The following is a 16883-nucleotide window of genomic DNA, read 5'->3' as shown; positions in this document are numbered from 1 at the left end:
TAAAGGGAAACTGAACGCCAAAAATAAGTATGGCTTATCCGAAGGAGAATTGGGCACTGATTCCGATGAGCTATGTCTCGAGCCGATCAGAGAAGAGGAACCGTGTCAAATTTCATAAATAACACCTTCCATATTTGGAAATTGGGCTTGATGACGTGCGTACTGCTTAGCTGTCACCATGCTGTGCATGCTCAGCAGTGTAATTGAATGGAAGAAAACAATTACTTTGGTGTTTTGCAGCTCTATTTCGTTCCCTGACGGTACCCAAATCTAGATGTAGGAATCTGTTGAGCAGGAGAGTGACACATGTCTTCCCGAAGGCTGTCCAGCCTGCAGTGGTGATGAAGAAGACACGATCAACACCCCAAGATCGATTCTAGCGAATTGGAAAACTCATGGTGAATTTGCTTCCACTCCAAGGCAATGTCGAGGTATGAAGGGTGCTTGTACTGCCTTCCAAAGTGAAGCGGAGATGAACATGGCTTTGCATAGCTGTTGCTCTACGCCAACTTACCTACTTTTGCTGGTTTCGTAGTGGCGTATTGCAAATTTCGTGGACGAACAACTCGAGTCACTAGTGGCTAGTGAGCAACACTAACAGGTGAGATTTTTCAATTTGACAAAAATTGTTTTTGTTTGAGAACTGACGGTGGCAGTTATTTGACTCAGTAGGTGTCTCTGCTGCTTCTTTCCCTTCATTGGTAGGGTTGTGCTTGATAGTACAAGTGCTTGAAGTAAAATAAAATAAATAAAACATGTGGAACATAAATCTAATCAAGCATTAGTACATGTATTGCGAATTTCAACTTCAAAGCACATGAAATCACAATGATCACAACGTTTATGGAATCAGGAGGACTCCCTATGTTCAACGAACACAATACACACATGCTATATTGCGCACACGCATGTACACACGTGCGTGCACCCCCACCCCATCCCACAGATACATGCATGCAGCGCGCACATCCATACACATGTGCGTGTACCCCCCCCCCCCCCACACACACACTCCTACCCATACACATATGCGTCTACCCCCCCCCCCCCCCCCCCCACACACACACGTGTGCACAGACGGATACACACACACCCACACACACGCAGAAACACACAAGATACGTGTAAGTGTACATGGTCTTCCTGGTGCAGATGCTGGGCCAGCACAATGGAAAATACCTCCATCAATATGCTTGATCAAGTGTTGTAATAATGGCACTGCTTGTTTGTTTTTACAAAGACGTGTGGGAAGGATTACAATGCGTTATAATTCATAATTGTTCTTTGCCTTGTACTGTGCAGACCAGAATGCTTCGCCATCAACGCCTGGCTTTCCATCGGCATGGTGTTCAGCTGCAGCGGCATCTGGTCCGGGGAGTACAAATTGCTGGATGGCTGCACTGACACAGGATGGGTTTGCGTTGGCAATGAAATACGGCAGTCATCCCACATTATGAGCTACAAGTTTATGTAATTTATATTGTCGCTCGTCCAGCAACGTCAAGGCTCTGCATGTAAACACAGGAGAACACCATAATAATTATACTACTCTGGGGATAATAATTATAATTTTGGCTTATCAATTTCTTGACATTTATGAGTTCCTGTCTAAACCATGCCGTGATATTGATTGCTATCTGCTCACAAAGTACCTCGTATTGTAACAATACTCTGCTTAATCACTACCCTCTGTCAATTATTAGATTCGCATAATATTCACAACATATGCAACACGATGCTGTCTATTGACACTACTTCGAACTGAAATGCTCACTTCTCGTCTCCCGTTTGCAACTCCCTCTACCTTATGAATACTCTACTTTACTGGTTTCGTTTCTACCCTTTCCATTGCTGCCAGCTCCCAGTCTTTTTCAGTGCACAGCACCACCTTGAAATTTTGTGATTTGATGTACGCATACTTTGAAGTTGAAATTCGAATTACATGATCAGATTTTTGTTCCACATGTTCTATTTATTTTGACTTCAAGCACAACCCTACCGATGAAGGGAAAGAAGCAGCAGAGAGACACCTACTGAGTCTAATGACTGTTAATGTCAGTTCTCAAACAAGAACAATTTTTGTCAAATTGAATATCTCACCTGTTAGTGTTGCTCACTAGCCACTAGACTCGAGTTGTTCGTCCACGAAATTTGCAATATACCACTACGAAACCAGCAAGAGTAGGTAAGTTGGCGTAGAACAACAGCTATGCAAAGCCATGTTCATCTCCGCTTCACTTTGGAAGGCAGTACAAGCACCCTTCATACCTCGACATTGCCTTGGAGTGGAAGCAAATTCACCATGAGTTTTCCAATTCGCTAGAATCGATCTTGGGGTGTTGATCGTGTCTTCTTCATCACCACTGCAGGCTGGACAGCCTTCGGGAAGACATGTGTCACTCTCCTGCTCAACAGACTCCTACATCTAGATTTGGGTACCGTCAGGGAACGAAATAGAGCTGCAAAACACCAAAGTAATTGTTTTCTTCCATTCAATTACACTGCTGAGCATGCACAGCATGGTGACAGCTAAGCAGTACGCACGTCATCAAGCCCAATTTCCAAATATGGAAGGTGTTATTTATGAAATTTGACACGGTTCCTCTTCTCTGATCGGCTCGAGACATAGCTCATCGGAATCAGTGCCCAATTCTCCTTCGGATAAGCCATACTTATTTTTGGCGTTCAGTTTCCCTTTAAACCTGGAAAACTCTACTCTACAAATGTTTATACTGCAATGTATATTGCCATAGCAGTGTCAGCCATACCCTGTACATACAAGTTCATGCTACTATCCTTGAGATACACATCATATCTTACTCCAGTATTGTGTGACAAATGTAGAAATGCCCGTTGCAGCCGCTGTGTGCTATCACGTCAAAGCATGAAGCATCACAAATTTAGCCATGGTTCGACCTGAGCAAGCACAGACCGCAGCTCCTTCCACATTGTTTCCCATTGTGGCCGGCTTTCCAGTAGCCCACAGGATTTATCCTGCCTGAACATGGCAATGTGTCCAAAATCCGATGTGTTTGTGTGTACGTACGAGCACGCGGGCGCACGTGTTTGTGCATGTGTGTGTGTGTGCGTGTGTGTGTGTTTGTGCACGTGGATGTGTGTATGGGGGGCGGGGGTGTTGTTGTTGTAGTTGTTGTAGAAGTTTATTTAACGTCGCACCACAAACAGGCTATTTCGCCTCCTTTGATACATGTGGACGACAGGGTGAACATGGATGTGCATGCACGTGTGTGTGTGTGTGTTTGTTGTGTGGGTATATACATACTCAGCGGGACAGCATGCCAAACTAGAGTGTGCCCATTCATCCCAAGCTCATGAACGGGATCCTACCTCTGCCAGTATTTGTATTATATTACCATCAGTAATATGCAGCAGTGTTGTAATGATCAAATTCATCATGGTTAAGATCTACAATGTACTGTCGTGAACATTGAAATCAGATGGGATGACCGGGACCGGCACCCTATACTGCTTTTAACGCGTACACACACTATAGTTTATGTACACACACAGTAGTTAACGTACACACCATAAATCAGCAAGGTAATCACGATGATGGAAAACATATCTGTGAAAAGTAGTGAGACTGATGATTTGACGACGATAGGCTAGTGACTCTTGGGAGCATTTAGAATTTAAGACAGATTTGGAAGAAGTGTTATCAAATGCAATTTTTTTCTTTTTCAGTAGAGCTCTAGCAAACCTTGCCTGTAATTGATCAAGAGTGGTCATGGGTTTCTTATTAGATCCAAACGACCACACCGTACAGCTATATTCGATCACAGGATACATAAAGATGGCCCAGCTGTGCTCACGGCTGCAAGGTCAGCGCCACGTGGCCGCTTGACTTTTCAACGGATTTCAAAGCCCACGACAGTACCTGTCCCTCCAGGAATCCGCGGGCAGAAAGTTGAAATTCTGCGCAGAATTCTGCGCCCACAAATCGCTACATTATGCGGCGGATAGCGTGAATTCTGCGGCAATACTGCGGTATTTCTGCGGCGCTGCACAGGCGAAAAGACATGGCTATATGCTATGTTCAAGTATCAATAAAAATTATTTAGTGGTCGAAAACACACGATAGGCTCAATACAGTAACGAAGACAACTCCCTCGACTTTGAATGCAACAAAATAGCGACAGGACACTGCACTGTGCATGTGCATGAATATGAAGCGCGTGCTCGCATTGCCCCCAAACCGTGATTTTCGCGATTCTGCGAAGAAAACTGTGAATTCCGCGGGATATTCAAAAAACATGAATTCCGCGGAATTCCGCGGATTTTGCCGCGGCCGCGGATTCCTGGAGGGACAGCAGTTCCTTCAAGTGTAGATAAATGGAGGTGGCAAACGTCACGGACCATGATTCTGTGGCGATACTGCGCCTAGAGATCACTGGCCGTGCTCATGGGCAGGCGCAAGAGTATGTAACGTCTGCGGGGGCGGGGTCTGAGCCCTCTGGATTTATTATTAGTATTATTGCAAATAGCCCTGAGTAATTACACGAATGTATAAAAACCAGCATTTGCTTCCGGAAAGGATTCACAAGAATAAGATAAAAACTAGGGCTCAAACGGTCACGGTTTTACCCCTGACGGTTAACTGCTAAGCTAACGGTCGGTTAACCGGTTATAACCTATAAGCCACGGCAATCCTGCGGACTCTTTTTTAACCGTATATTTGACTATACTTATTCAAAAAATGTACCCTATTCAGTGCAACGCACACATGTACATTCTCTTGCATGCTCATTCATACATACTCTCACACCAAGAGACCACACATGACCGGCAACGTCTGTAGGGCCTTCCCTATCGAAATAATAAATTCTACTACTACTACTACTACTACCGAGTTGACAGCCCAGAAATTGCGTACGCGTGCGACAGCCCACGAAAGTGCACACTTTGCAACGACCTGATACTTGAAAAATTGACTGAAAAGTTACTGCGTAACCGTTATCTTTATCGGTTAACCGTTAATTCTTCGTAACCGGTCTGCAACCGGTTAATCGGACTAACCGTTTGAGCCCTAATAAAAACACCATGGCTCAATGCAACTGCACATAGGAAAAGCTGCTTCTATTTTCAAGTTCAAGTGGCAATGTCAGAAAGACGGTAGACTAGCCGAGAGTTTCCAGTGCGTACAGATCCTGAACAAGCCACACACGCTCTGGACTTGGACGAGCAGATAGTTTAGATTTTCCACGAGCGCAATGGCACAGTGTTCAAAACGGGCGCGGGGGGGGGGGGGGGGGGGGCGGGTGGGGGTGCCAACAGCAAGTTGCAGTGTCGGCATGCTGGTATCGTACAGGCACGCCTAGACTGCATGTGATTTCAGGCTTCATATTTCAACACTTTGTATGAAGTAAGCGTAGTACTTCAAGTATAAAGCATCTTGAATAGTGACACAATTAATAATAGCCGGTAAGAAGTTGTGATGTCATAGCAGTACAGCAGGTAAGTAGTAGTGATGTCATTGCAGTACAGCCTGTAAGTAGTAATGATGTCATGGCCAATATTTTGCTTGTAACTTGAAAATATTCACAATAAAGTCCCTCTCCATGCTTCCAGGATGGTGGAACGGGCGGAACTTGAAATGGAAAAGAAACTGTGAACGGGCCTGGCTGAGAAAGAAAAAGAACTTCTTGGTGATGGCTTGGAAAAATGAACATTGGCTATGAGAGCCGTCACTGATAAGACTGGAAGATAGAACATAGATTGGGCCTAGCTAGGGCACTAGTGAATTTGCCACAAAAAACCCATAGCTATGTGAATAAAAATAATAATATCAGTGGCATACTTGAAGTAGTGAGGGTAGGTAAGTGTAATTTGTCATGTGACCAGTATTGATGGTGGATATCCTAAAATACATATACATGTAGAGTAGTGATGATACTAGCATTGAAACTGGAGAATGGGACGGTCAAGGGTGGACTGTGAGGAGACTAGCATTGAAACTGGAGAATGGGACGGTCAAGGGTGGACTGTGATGATACTAGCAATGAAACTGGAGAATGGGACGGTCAAGGGTGGACTGTGAGGAGACTAGCATTGAAACTGGAGAATGGGACGGTCAAGGGTGGACTGTGAGGAGACTAGCATTGAAACTGGAGAATGGGACGGTCAAGGGTGGACTGTGAGGAGACTAGCATTGAAACTGGAGAATGGGACGGTCAAGGGTGGACTGGGAGGCGACTAGCATTGAAACTGGAGAATGGGACGGTCAAGTGTGGACTGTGAGGAGACTAGCATTGAAACTGGAGAATGAGACGGTCAAGGGTGGACTGGAAGGAGACTAGCAACAGCAGTGAGGATGCACACATGCACATGCACTGCCGACTTAACCTTTTTACTGGCATTTCTTCGGTTCGTCCGGAATCAGAACGTTGGCTGGGGTGGTGCCAAGTAGCATGGGGTGGCGCTCGTATGACTTTGATTTACGGAAGCGACTGTCCGTGCCATACAGAAAATCAAAGATTCCTGCATAGCAGCAGCCAACATAAACAAAAAAATAATGTCAGTTTTTATTATTACACAGTAGGTATCGGTTATAGCGTGGGCGTTTGAAAAACGACTTTCTATTTTTATATCCGATATTTATTACACACGATATTGAAAATCAAGTGTGACATATCATGTGCATGTGCGCAGAGTCAGGAAGATCATCCTACATGCAATGTAGTGCTACTGTGCATGCGGCTGGTCATAGTCCCATAGCCTCATAGGCTGACCATTGTGGCTATGCAACATGAGTTACATGACCACAACAGTTGAACCTGCAGCATTACGTAGTCTACGACCCAACGCGAGTCAGATCAGAACTGCATTGAACAGATGTTATTACTACAGGCGATATACTTTGTACTAATCTGCTATGTTTTGCTACACAAAGTCCATTTTTAGGACCGATATATTCGACTGTCCGATAAAATTGCTTGTAAGAATAAATGTGCACTTGAAACCCATGTTATGATTATGAAAACATGAGAGTTCATTCTTGTAGGCAGTATATTCTTTTACACGACCACGCTATAACCGATACGCACTGTACGAGGTACACAAACTCACCGGCAGGCACATGGGGCTAGCATGGAGTCAGCAGTACATGGGGCTAGCATGGAGTCAGCAGTACATGGGGCTAGCATGGAGTCAGCAGTACATGGGGCTAGCATGGAGTCAGCAGTACATGGGGCTAGCATGGAGTCAGCAGTACATGGGACTAGCATGGAGTCAGCAGTACATGGGGCTAGCATGGAGTCAGCAGTACATGGGACTAGCATGGAGTCAGCAGTACATGGGGCTAGCATGGAGTCAGCAGTACATGGGGTTAGCATGGAGTCAGCAGTACATGGGGCTAGCATGGAGTCAGCAGTACATGGGGCTAGCATGGAGTCAGCAGCACATGGGGCTAGCATGGAGTCAGCAGTACATGGGGCTAGCATGGAGTCAGCAGTACATGGGGCTAGCATGGAGTCAGCAGTACATGGGGCTAGCATGGAGTCAGCAGTGCATGGGGCTAGCATGGAGTCAGCAGTACATGGGGCTAGCATGGAGTCAGCAGTGAGACAGTGCTGGTGAGGTCTGCCATGCTCAACTGACCAGAGGTCTCGGCATCATCGAATGGCAGACTCACCAAACTGAGGGTATTGTAGTGCATTGGATCAGAATCAGACAATACCTATAGGAACATTCATGGTCAGAAGAGACAACAACCATGACACTGGTATGCAAGTGAACTGCTGGAAACAGGGAGTATTTCTTTTCTGGTGTTGGGGGCAGGGACTGGGGGAGTAATATTCTTCTCTGTGCAAATTACCAAAAGTGAGACGGAAACAGGGAGTATTTATTTTTCTGTTGTTGGGGGCAGGGACTGGGGGAGTAATACAGTCGTCGCCAAAGAAATCCAGCCAATGCCATGGATACATGTACAGTGACATGGTGGTTGTCGCATTCGCATTCATGCATTTAAAGTCATTAGAGGGTCTACCAGCATAGCACTGAACTGAAGCAGTCCGCGGCTCTGCACTCTGCCTGCTGCAGTCGAGTCCAGCACAGCACAGATTGTGAACTGCAGAGTGCAGGTCCGGCAGCAGAGCATGTGCCGTGCACAAGGCAGTACTACTACTACTAGAGAGTCTACTACTACTAGTGCATTCCTACTACTGCAGGCGCATGGCACCGCCGTTGGCAGTGGTCCGGCCAGGAGGGGGGGGGGGTTATTTTTTTTGAAATTAGGGTGCAAAATCCTGCATTCTGGGCACTTTTGGCATTGTTTTACTATGGTGGTCGTGGTCGGGCCAAGAAGTGGTCCGGCCAAAGCCGGACCGACCGGAGCGGCTGCTACGCCCCTGCACTGTACTACAGCTGTAGCAGTGCGCCAATGGAAAGCGCCACATTAAGTGAATAATAGCAGGAAGGGACAAGAGAAGAGCTAGAGAGAAAAGGGAACTTACCAAGGAGGAGTCCAGGTGAAAAGGAAATGTAAAGATTAGATCATTGAAAGGATCGGTCATGCAATACGATTAATTCCCATCGTGGATAGGATAATTATTCAACTGACATCCCTACACAAGAAGTAGGTCGTTATCATTATCAATGAAATTTTTTACCAAGCATGCCTACTACTAGCGCATGGCACTAGCAGTGGCAGTGCATGCGGCCACGTACAGCTACCCGTAGCTAGCATAGCATTAGCCGGATTTTTTGGAGATGACTGTATTCTTCTCTGTGCAAATTTCGAAAAGTTAGCACGTGGCTTTATACATGCAGTCAGAACTTTCTTGGGGGGGAGGGAGTATGTCCTTTTAGGGGTACAGTTGGGGAGGGAGAGGGGGGGGGGGGGGCAAGTCAGATTTTTGCGTTCACCGCCTCCCATGTATGTGCAGTACAGCTACCAATCAATCGAGAATGCACACACTACGCTACTAACTTTGCGTGATGGTAGTCGTGGTACTCGTTGGAAGGCATGAATGGCAGGCGGAAGCCGCAGTGTTCGACGGACACGGAGGCCAGCGAGATGCAGGCCCACAGCAGCAGCAGCATACATGAGATTCGAGTAGCACTGGGCCAGCCATTACGGGCAATATGTTGGAGAGGTAATGCTCGACCGGGTGACAGTACAGCCCAGAGATGCTGATCGGCGCAGTCCACTCGTGGTGAACCTTGTGAACGTGTTTTTTCATCCCTGCCAAGCTCCTCAAGAGGCTTCTGCTCCTGGACTATCCTTTCTGCTTTCACTCACTGTAATAATCGCTGGCAACCATGGCCACGTCATTGGCCACAGAGCTCGCTAGCAGTGCTAGTGGTCACTCGTCCCCTGTCCGAAATTTCCAGTCCACTGTCGCATACTCGTGGACCATACAGGTACCGAACGGAACTGCACGGAAACCGTAGAACAACCAGACACGTGCGCTATTGTTACGTTAGGCAACGATTTAGATCTGTTGACCATCTAGCCACGCACTACATTTCCATTCGGCGTTTGAATGGATGTTCAAATAATATCCAACACGCAGTTCAGTTCAGTTGGCTCAGTCCTCCAGTCTGCGGTCATCAACATCATGCCATTCATGGCGATCAACACGCTTTCTCTTACAACTCGGTCTGGCTTTCTTCAAACTTGACCATTATCACTGCCATACTGGGACCAACAGTTTACTCGATTCATAAAACATTAATTCTCGGTTCACTCCATAATGGAAACTTATTGCGCTCGTAGATCATGTAGATCCACTCTGCATTCATCAGCCAATAATCCAAGGAACCGAAAAAATCCTATCTACTAATCGAATCAGCTGTCAGATCAACGCTTTCTTCGTGCACACATGCGCCATGGCAACCATGACCGGAGTCGGAGACTGGCGCCGGAGAATCGGAGACCTCATATCACCCTCACTCACTGACTCAGGCCCAACGCCGGCCAAATGCGAAGGCTACTGCCAGTACTGGCTGCATCGACCGCGTTGACGTTGCCATCTCCTTCCGACTATTTTTATTATTTTTTTACTATTCTCTTAGTGCTGATACTGATAAAGTGATAGCGAAGAGCCCAGGCGATCGAGCTTATGCTGAACAGTTCAAGCGTGATTTTCGAAGAGTTGTTTGCCTTCATGAAATTCGCTCTGTACCTGAGCCACAACTGATGAACGGCTTGTACTTGAAAGTACGTGTTATTGCTTGAGATAAGACAACTCCTTGATCCTAAAAAGTTATGCAGTAACTCGATGTCGATCGTGATCAGTCCGCAGTGCGAGTGAACTGTGGTCACGCGGACAGGCTAGAGTGTGAACAATGGCAGACAGGGTGCGCTATAACATAGCCTTCTTACTTTCCAATCTAGATGCATCCGTGATCTTGGAACTCTTGCTGGAGAATGATGTGCTGGACGTTGATGAATATGATACTGCCTCCAGCAAGGAAAGCGTGAAGTCTGATCTGACAAAGTATGTGGTGAGGCTGATGCTGAAGAAAACGGACGAACAGGTGGATGCGTTCCTGAGGCTCGTGCAGCACAGCCAGCCTCATGTAGCGGAACATGTCGCCATTACCATGGCGAAGCGCCGCGGTGCAACTGCCAGTGGGAAAACTGACCGTCCGACGAAGCCAATGTCAGCAGACCGTGAGTCAACACGTGGCTCTTCCTCCGGTAAGTGTTCACATTGACTACAGTGGCGTAGGAAGATTGGGGGGGGGGGGGGGGAGCTCGTTGAACAATCGTATAACTAGAGTCGTGGACATGGAAAACCGGTCGCACGTCTAGCGGCCACAGGGCGCTGGCCATGCAGCCGTGGGTAAGTCGTACACCCATGTTGCAGCGCGCTGGTCGCATCGGATCAAGTGCTGTTCTGTACCCGCTGAGGGCGCCGGCCCGGGTCAATCCATGTCCACGACAGTACATGTCTTGTACAGATCTACTCAATGAAATCCAGTCACAGCTTCACTCAAGTACGCGCTGGGCGTTGCGCAGCCCTAGACCTGCAAACTATGGGCTGCAAAATGGTGCAAGGCACAAACTCGAGTGACGCGACTGGATTTCATTGAGCAGCACTGCCAGTACTTACTTGTTTGCAGTGAGAAGTGCTTATAGAGATCAATTAGTTTATGCATTCACATCAATCGTATTGACAGCTGACCCTGGGAATGCAGTGGGTTCAGTTAAATGGACAATCCTGAGATTATAAGCAGTTCTACATGATGATTCTGTAGATCTACAAGAAATGCAGGTGCCACCGGCGTGAAGCACTGTCATGGGTCACTAGATTATTGCTAGGGAGTTCAGTTCCAGCCTGGGTCAGGTGAAAACTGCAGTCACAACTCGCGTGTACATTTTCAATGGGCCCCGCGTGAGATCTCTTTGGCCTGACTTTGAGCCCGCTTCTATCTGATCCCGTGGCCAGTACTCCCTTGTCGATGCTATTTTAGGTAGCTGAGGTCATTGCCTTTCCATTGATGCCACATATGCCATGCTTGAACAAAAAGGTGGAGCCGCAGCTTGCACAGAGGCATAGCGAAGTACTGATCTCGACCAGATGCATACTCGGCCCCGGGAAGTACACCCAATTTTCGTGTTCAGCAGCCTCGAATTAGTCTAAAACAAGAGCATTCTAGAACATTTAGCCTCGCACTTTATCGCGGTAGAAGGAAAATAATTATCACAGAAGACAGCCCACAGCGATTTCCCGGTGGTGGGCGTAAAAATCGAGTGAATTGCGCGCACGCTGTAGAAGCTGTGACGGTGAAAGCATGTGAGTTGTGCAAGCAGGCACACCCGGCATGCATGTACGCACCAAATAGTGCAGTGCTGGACGGGAACCACACCGTCCCCATTCATACTTGAATTACTTTCTGTGACTGCTCAGGCGTTTATTTACCATACTTCAATCATAACTTTAACTTTGGTTTAGGAAAAGTAAAAAGTAGTTCATTGTGTCCGTTCCCGAAGGGAACTCACGACAGCCGCTAAGACCCGGTAAACCCTAGCGGCATTGCCTTTGGATTGCCTTGGAATTTATTTTTCATACTTTCGCAGGTTGTTTCTGAAACCTTCCCGGTTCACAAAAAGTAGCGTTTCATGCGAAACTCGCGATTTTTCGAGTGAAGTTCCTACTTCAGTATTATTGCTTTGCATCGTAGCTGCTAATGAGGGTTGTTTTCTCAAGTTCTGCAGTTTACTTCGAAATCCTTAACATTGCTTTAGTCGGAGTCAGTTTTTTTTCTCATTGCTACGCCGCTGCTATAGTGCAGCATTCCAGAGAATACCACTTTCCAGACAAAATGTTCGACTGAGACTTAGTACAGTGTCAGTAGTTGTTGGCGAGCGAAGATTGCAAGGTACTTTGGTGGGAGTCATAAATTTGAACATTTCCCTGGAAATATTGAGCCTGGGGTTACCAGCCATCATTCTATGACCTCCAAAAGATCTCACCAAGTCAAGATGGTCATCAACACCATTGTGGAAAATCCGCTACTGATCAGTGGAACATAACTTTGTTACTAATTGTAGAGTTCTACAACAACCACTAGAGAGGTTTTGCTGAGCGAACGTTCGCGTAAATTTTCGATTGAAGTCGCGAGAAGGAACTTCGCTCGAACGTTCGCAGCTGTGAACGCGAAAGTTGAAGGAAACGCGAAACAAATTTTCGTAGTAATTTTCGCTGATCACGGACCAGTGACTATTGGTGAACCACCCTCATGCAATGTTTGGTGCTTCATCTTTCACAATCCAGTAGATCTACTCTTGGCTTGGTCCGCCAGTGCTAGCTTTCCCATATGGCAGCCCGTGTTGCTTCATCTCCGGAACCATCTCCGATCTCCTGCCCCGGGCGTCTTTTCAGAGTGGGTTATATCAATGATGCCTGTTTTCTTGAATTTCAGGTGTTGATGCGCCGGATTACAGCAGAGGCAAACCCGTTTGTCTGTGGGTGTCCGGTCATGGACACCGTAGTCAAAGAGTTCTCGTCGCAGGGTGTTGCCACTTTCAAAAATAAATAATCGGATGAAGACGACTTCTCAAACAAGCGCGAGTACACTCGTACTTTCCTGGAGCGAAAATCATGCAAAATACAAACTTCGCGCAAGCGTTCGCAGAAATATTTGCAAGCCCAGACTTGAAAATCCATGCAAAGTTTCGCTCTGCACAACGTCTCTACTAGCAGGAGATTAGCTCGGGATTCTTGTTTGAAATCGGGGCGTTTCTCTCAAAACGTAAACGCATCCGGTGTGCAGGAATGGAGAGAAAGAAAAAAAGGACCAATGAACTAAAAGTTATGCTATAATATCCACTTACACCACCAGTTACTAAACAATCAGCTCATGCCACTCCTTGTGTTATTTCTATAACTAAGAACCTTCCAAGTTGGAAGGCTGTTGAAGTGCGCATCCAAGATGTGCTAGAGCTGTTAGCCAGTTAGTTGTAGAATTTCAGTACCGTCGGTCAGTGTAGAGCAATTTTATCGCATGAGCTGATTGTTTAGTAACTGGTGGTGTTAGTGGACATTATACAGTCAAATCTGTCGTAAGCGACTGCACCTTGGTGCAAAAAAGCGGTCTCTTACGGCAGATGGTCTCTTACGGCAGATGTATGGTAAATCCGGCATACCGGACATGCATATATGCTTCCATGTACTCAAATCGACGAGAATAATGTGATTTTTAATATCATTTTATTGGATATTCAATAGAATATAGTATAGGGGTGCCAGGGCCAGTCGATCGCACTTGCAAGACAGCGCATTTTCACACCTTGCAGTTGACAGCACACTGGCAAGTACAGTTTCGCACCTGACTGAACGTGGGTCGCGGTCGCTTACAGCAGATTTGAATGCAGCCACCGTGCATGAAATCGCGGTCGCTGGTCGCGCACAGCAGATGGTCGCTCTGGACAGATCAATTTGTATGTGAAACCGTCGGTGCACGGTAAATCAGTCGCTAACGGTAGATGGTCCCCTACAGCAGAGGTCGCTAACGGCAGATTTGACTGTAGCGTAAATTGTAGTTCATTGGTCCTTTTTTCTTTCTTTCTTGCAACGTAAACGTATCCCTCTGTCATTGCTCAGTCCACAGAACACTACCAGTACTGAGAAATTTTGATTTATCATCTTTCTATAAATATTTTAGACAAACATAAAATAAATAAATTTCACGGTTCGCGTGAGACTCGGCTGGAAGCCGAGTTTTCCGCATCGGCCGTGGGAACGCCACCACCCTCTAGGATCAAAGGCGTAGATGCAGCGCCTAAACGGTGGGAGACAAACATATCGGTGATCTATCCCCCATCCGATACAAAACATACACGACCAGTGACGCTGGCACGTGTCACCCATGTGGAACATTTGGGGCTGGGAAAATGGAAGTAAGTATTAGTTTAGAAGACAGCGCGGCATGAAGAAGTGCCCAGAACTGGGCAGAAGCTGGCCAGCCACTACTGTACCAGCATGATTTTCACACCAATGTTCAACTCAAAGGTTCAACTCGAGTGACAGGAACGCTGTAAAAGGTGTAGCCTGCAGGCACGGTGCACCGGTGACCAGGTGACAAGTGTACGCATCAGCACGTAACCGCTTACTCACCGTGTTCGATTGGGAATAAGGGCCGAACGCTGCATCGCAGCCTTTTCGGACCAAAACCAGTCGACTAAGCGGCCAAAAGACTACAACATATGGGCCAATCGCGGTCATCCGTGCTTTTATAAGAACGAAATGGCGCTTTTTAATAGTGACTGTTGCATACAAAAGCTCATTTAGTAGGGCGCAGCCACCCAGTTTCGGTGGAAGTGTGCGAGTTCGATTGGGAAAAGGAGGAAGGGAGCTACTCAGCTTCCTCGGACGAAGACCATTCGACTCAGCACCCCGACGACTACAACTGGTGAAATTTTGATTTTAGGGTGCACAATAGGTTTATTCATATATTCTCTTTCCTTGGTAGGTATCACCATGACAACAGTTGGCAAACAGAACACGCAGTCATCACAGCACCCGGTGGGGGATGGTCAGGCAAACCAACAACGGACGTCCAACAGATGTGAAGCAATCTTCAAACAACCAACATCAGCTGAAACAACCGCCAATGTAACGAGAACGGGTATGACATGCAATACAACTTTGACTACAACAAAGGATTTAACAAGATCATCAACTTCAAGCCAGTCATCTCTACCGGACAAAGACCGACACTTCACTGGCAGGAATGACATTGTTACAGAGATCAGTCACAACATTCTCACAACAAAGTCCAAGTCATCATCTACACGTGTGCAGAGTCTTGTGGCACCAGCTGGTTTTGGTAAAACGTCCGTAGCCATTGCTGTGGGACATGTATGTCGCAATGCTGGTTGTCGTGTGGAGTTCTTTGACTTACGCGGTGTAGCTGGTGTTGACGCTGTCCAGGCAATGATTCAAAACCGACTCGAAACAAACCCGGCTTCATCTGAAACTACTGGCAAGGCAACGAAATCAACTGATGGCATGGATGGTGATGGTGGCAAACACCACATGTTATGTATTCTTGACAATGCTGAAGATGCTATCCATGCTGGTGCTGATAAAGATTTCCAGCTGCAAGATGTTGTGGAGCAACTTCTGCAACGGCAACACAACGCCCATGTCCTACTGACAAGTCGTGTTTACTTTGACCTACACGCTGCCCAGTTTAAACTACAACAACACCGTCTTGATGGTCTGACAAAGGTTTGTGCTGTTGGTCTTCTCCATGGTCTATGTGTTGAAGGTAGTGTGAGCATTGAAGATGCACAGAGGTTAGTGGATCATTGTGGAAATGTTCCACTTGCTGTACGCATTACAGCTGGTCTTCTACAAGGTGGTCGGTTAACTCCAACCATGTTGTTATCGATATTCCAAGATCTTGGTCTCGATGTGTTTAATGATGATCGTCTGAAACCGAATGATCGAATCCTGAAGCTGTTGACAATAGCATACAACACATTACAACAGGATGACAAGGCATCATTCCATGCTCTGTCTCAACTGCGCTCCTCATTCTCATCTGATTGCGCTCGTGTGATAGTAGGTTTGGCTGACACTAAGGCCAGTATGGTTCATCTTGTACGTTTTGATCCGTTGATCAAGATTTGTTTCCTGGATTACAATCCGTATCTGGACCGCTACTCACTTCAACCATTCATCGCCGAGTTTGGTCGTTACCAATGCTCTGAAGACAAGCGACGTGTGTACCAACGGCGAATGTGCAAGCATTTCCTTGGCTTTGTGAAAAGCGTTGATGATTGTAGAGGTTGTGGTGCAGACAAAGCAATGTATTGGAGTTACCGATTGCTTCTGGAAAAAGTGAATATACAGAAGGCGTTGTCGGTTGTTGATGTTTTGTCTGGTGATGACTTGCTTCCTTTCTCTGGATTAGCAAAGTGGTCAGGTATCCTACTTGCCTTGTGTGGGAGAACAGCATTTGATGGAGGGTTTGGGGCCAGGATTCAAAGATTGGAGAAAGCACCACTATCCGTTCAAGCGGACAGCATTTGCAGCTCGGTCCTGTATTGTATTCTCAGTCCAAGCATTGCAGATTCTGATGTCACTTTTGAGAGTTTGGATTCCAGAACTCAAATGCTCCTAGAGAAATCTGAACAAGAACCGAGAGGAGTGGATTCACAGCTGCAGCTACGTTTGATGCAACTTTCTCTGGAGTCATGCAGGGTATCCATGTCTCTGGTCATCGACAGCAGAGAAGGACAGGTTGAGCCCAGCCAGGAAACACTATCCCGTCTGCAGGTGGTGTACCAGCGTGTTACAACAACACTGAGAATGGGTCTTGCAACAGGTGTCACTGAATGTGCCCTGAAATCCATTCAACTGTATTGTTCCACTCTGCTAAACAAGGATATTCCCAATGTACACTTG

At 46.6% G+C, this 16883-nt stretch overlaps 2 protein-coding genes across 2 annotated transcripts in view; one reads left to right on the top strand and one right to left on the bottom strand.

The window, feature by feature from the left end:
• Nucleotides 1-6367: 6367 nt before the first annotated feature.
• On the bottom strand, nt 6368-9672 carry LOC135811563 (fatty acid hydroxylase domain-containing protein 2-like). The gene is made up of 2 exons (XM_065324830.1): nt 8948-9672; nt 6368-6498 (listed from the first exon to the last, which is right to left on the bottom strand). Exons 1-2 carry the CDS (start codon nt 9198-9200, stop codon nt 6368-6370), a joined length of 384 nt encoding a protein of 127 aa, XP_065180902.1. The 5' UTR covers nt 9201-9672.
• Nucleotides 9673-10099: 427 nt separating this feature from the next.
• LOC135813481 (uncharacterized) overlaps nt 10100-16883 on the top strand; it is an 8224-nt gene continuing 1440 nt past the window's right edge. Inside the window, exons 1-2 of the mRNA XM_065326576.1 lie at nt 10100-10663; nt 14941-16883. The exon at nt 14941-16883 is cut by the window's right edge and continues 588 nt beyond it. Coding sequence (XP_065182648.1) covers nt 10309-10663; nt 14941-16883 — 2298 coding nt within the window. The 5' untranslated portion in view covers nt 10100-10308. The remainder of the gene's footprint in view (nt 10664-14940) is intronic.

Source organism: Sycon ciliatum, chromosome 1, assembly GCF_964019385.1.
Source record: "Sycon ciliatum chromosome 1, ocSycCili1.1, whole genome shotgun sequence".
Classification (NCBI taxonomy): domain Eukaryota; kingdom Metazoa; phylum Porifera; class Calcarea; order Leucosolenida; family Sycettidae; genus Sycon; species Sycon ciliatum.
The sequence above is the reverse complement of the archived record's forward strand: the minus strand, read 5'-3'. Positions and strand labels throughout refer to the sequence as shown.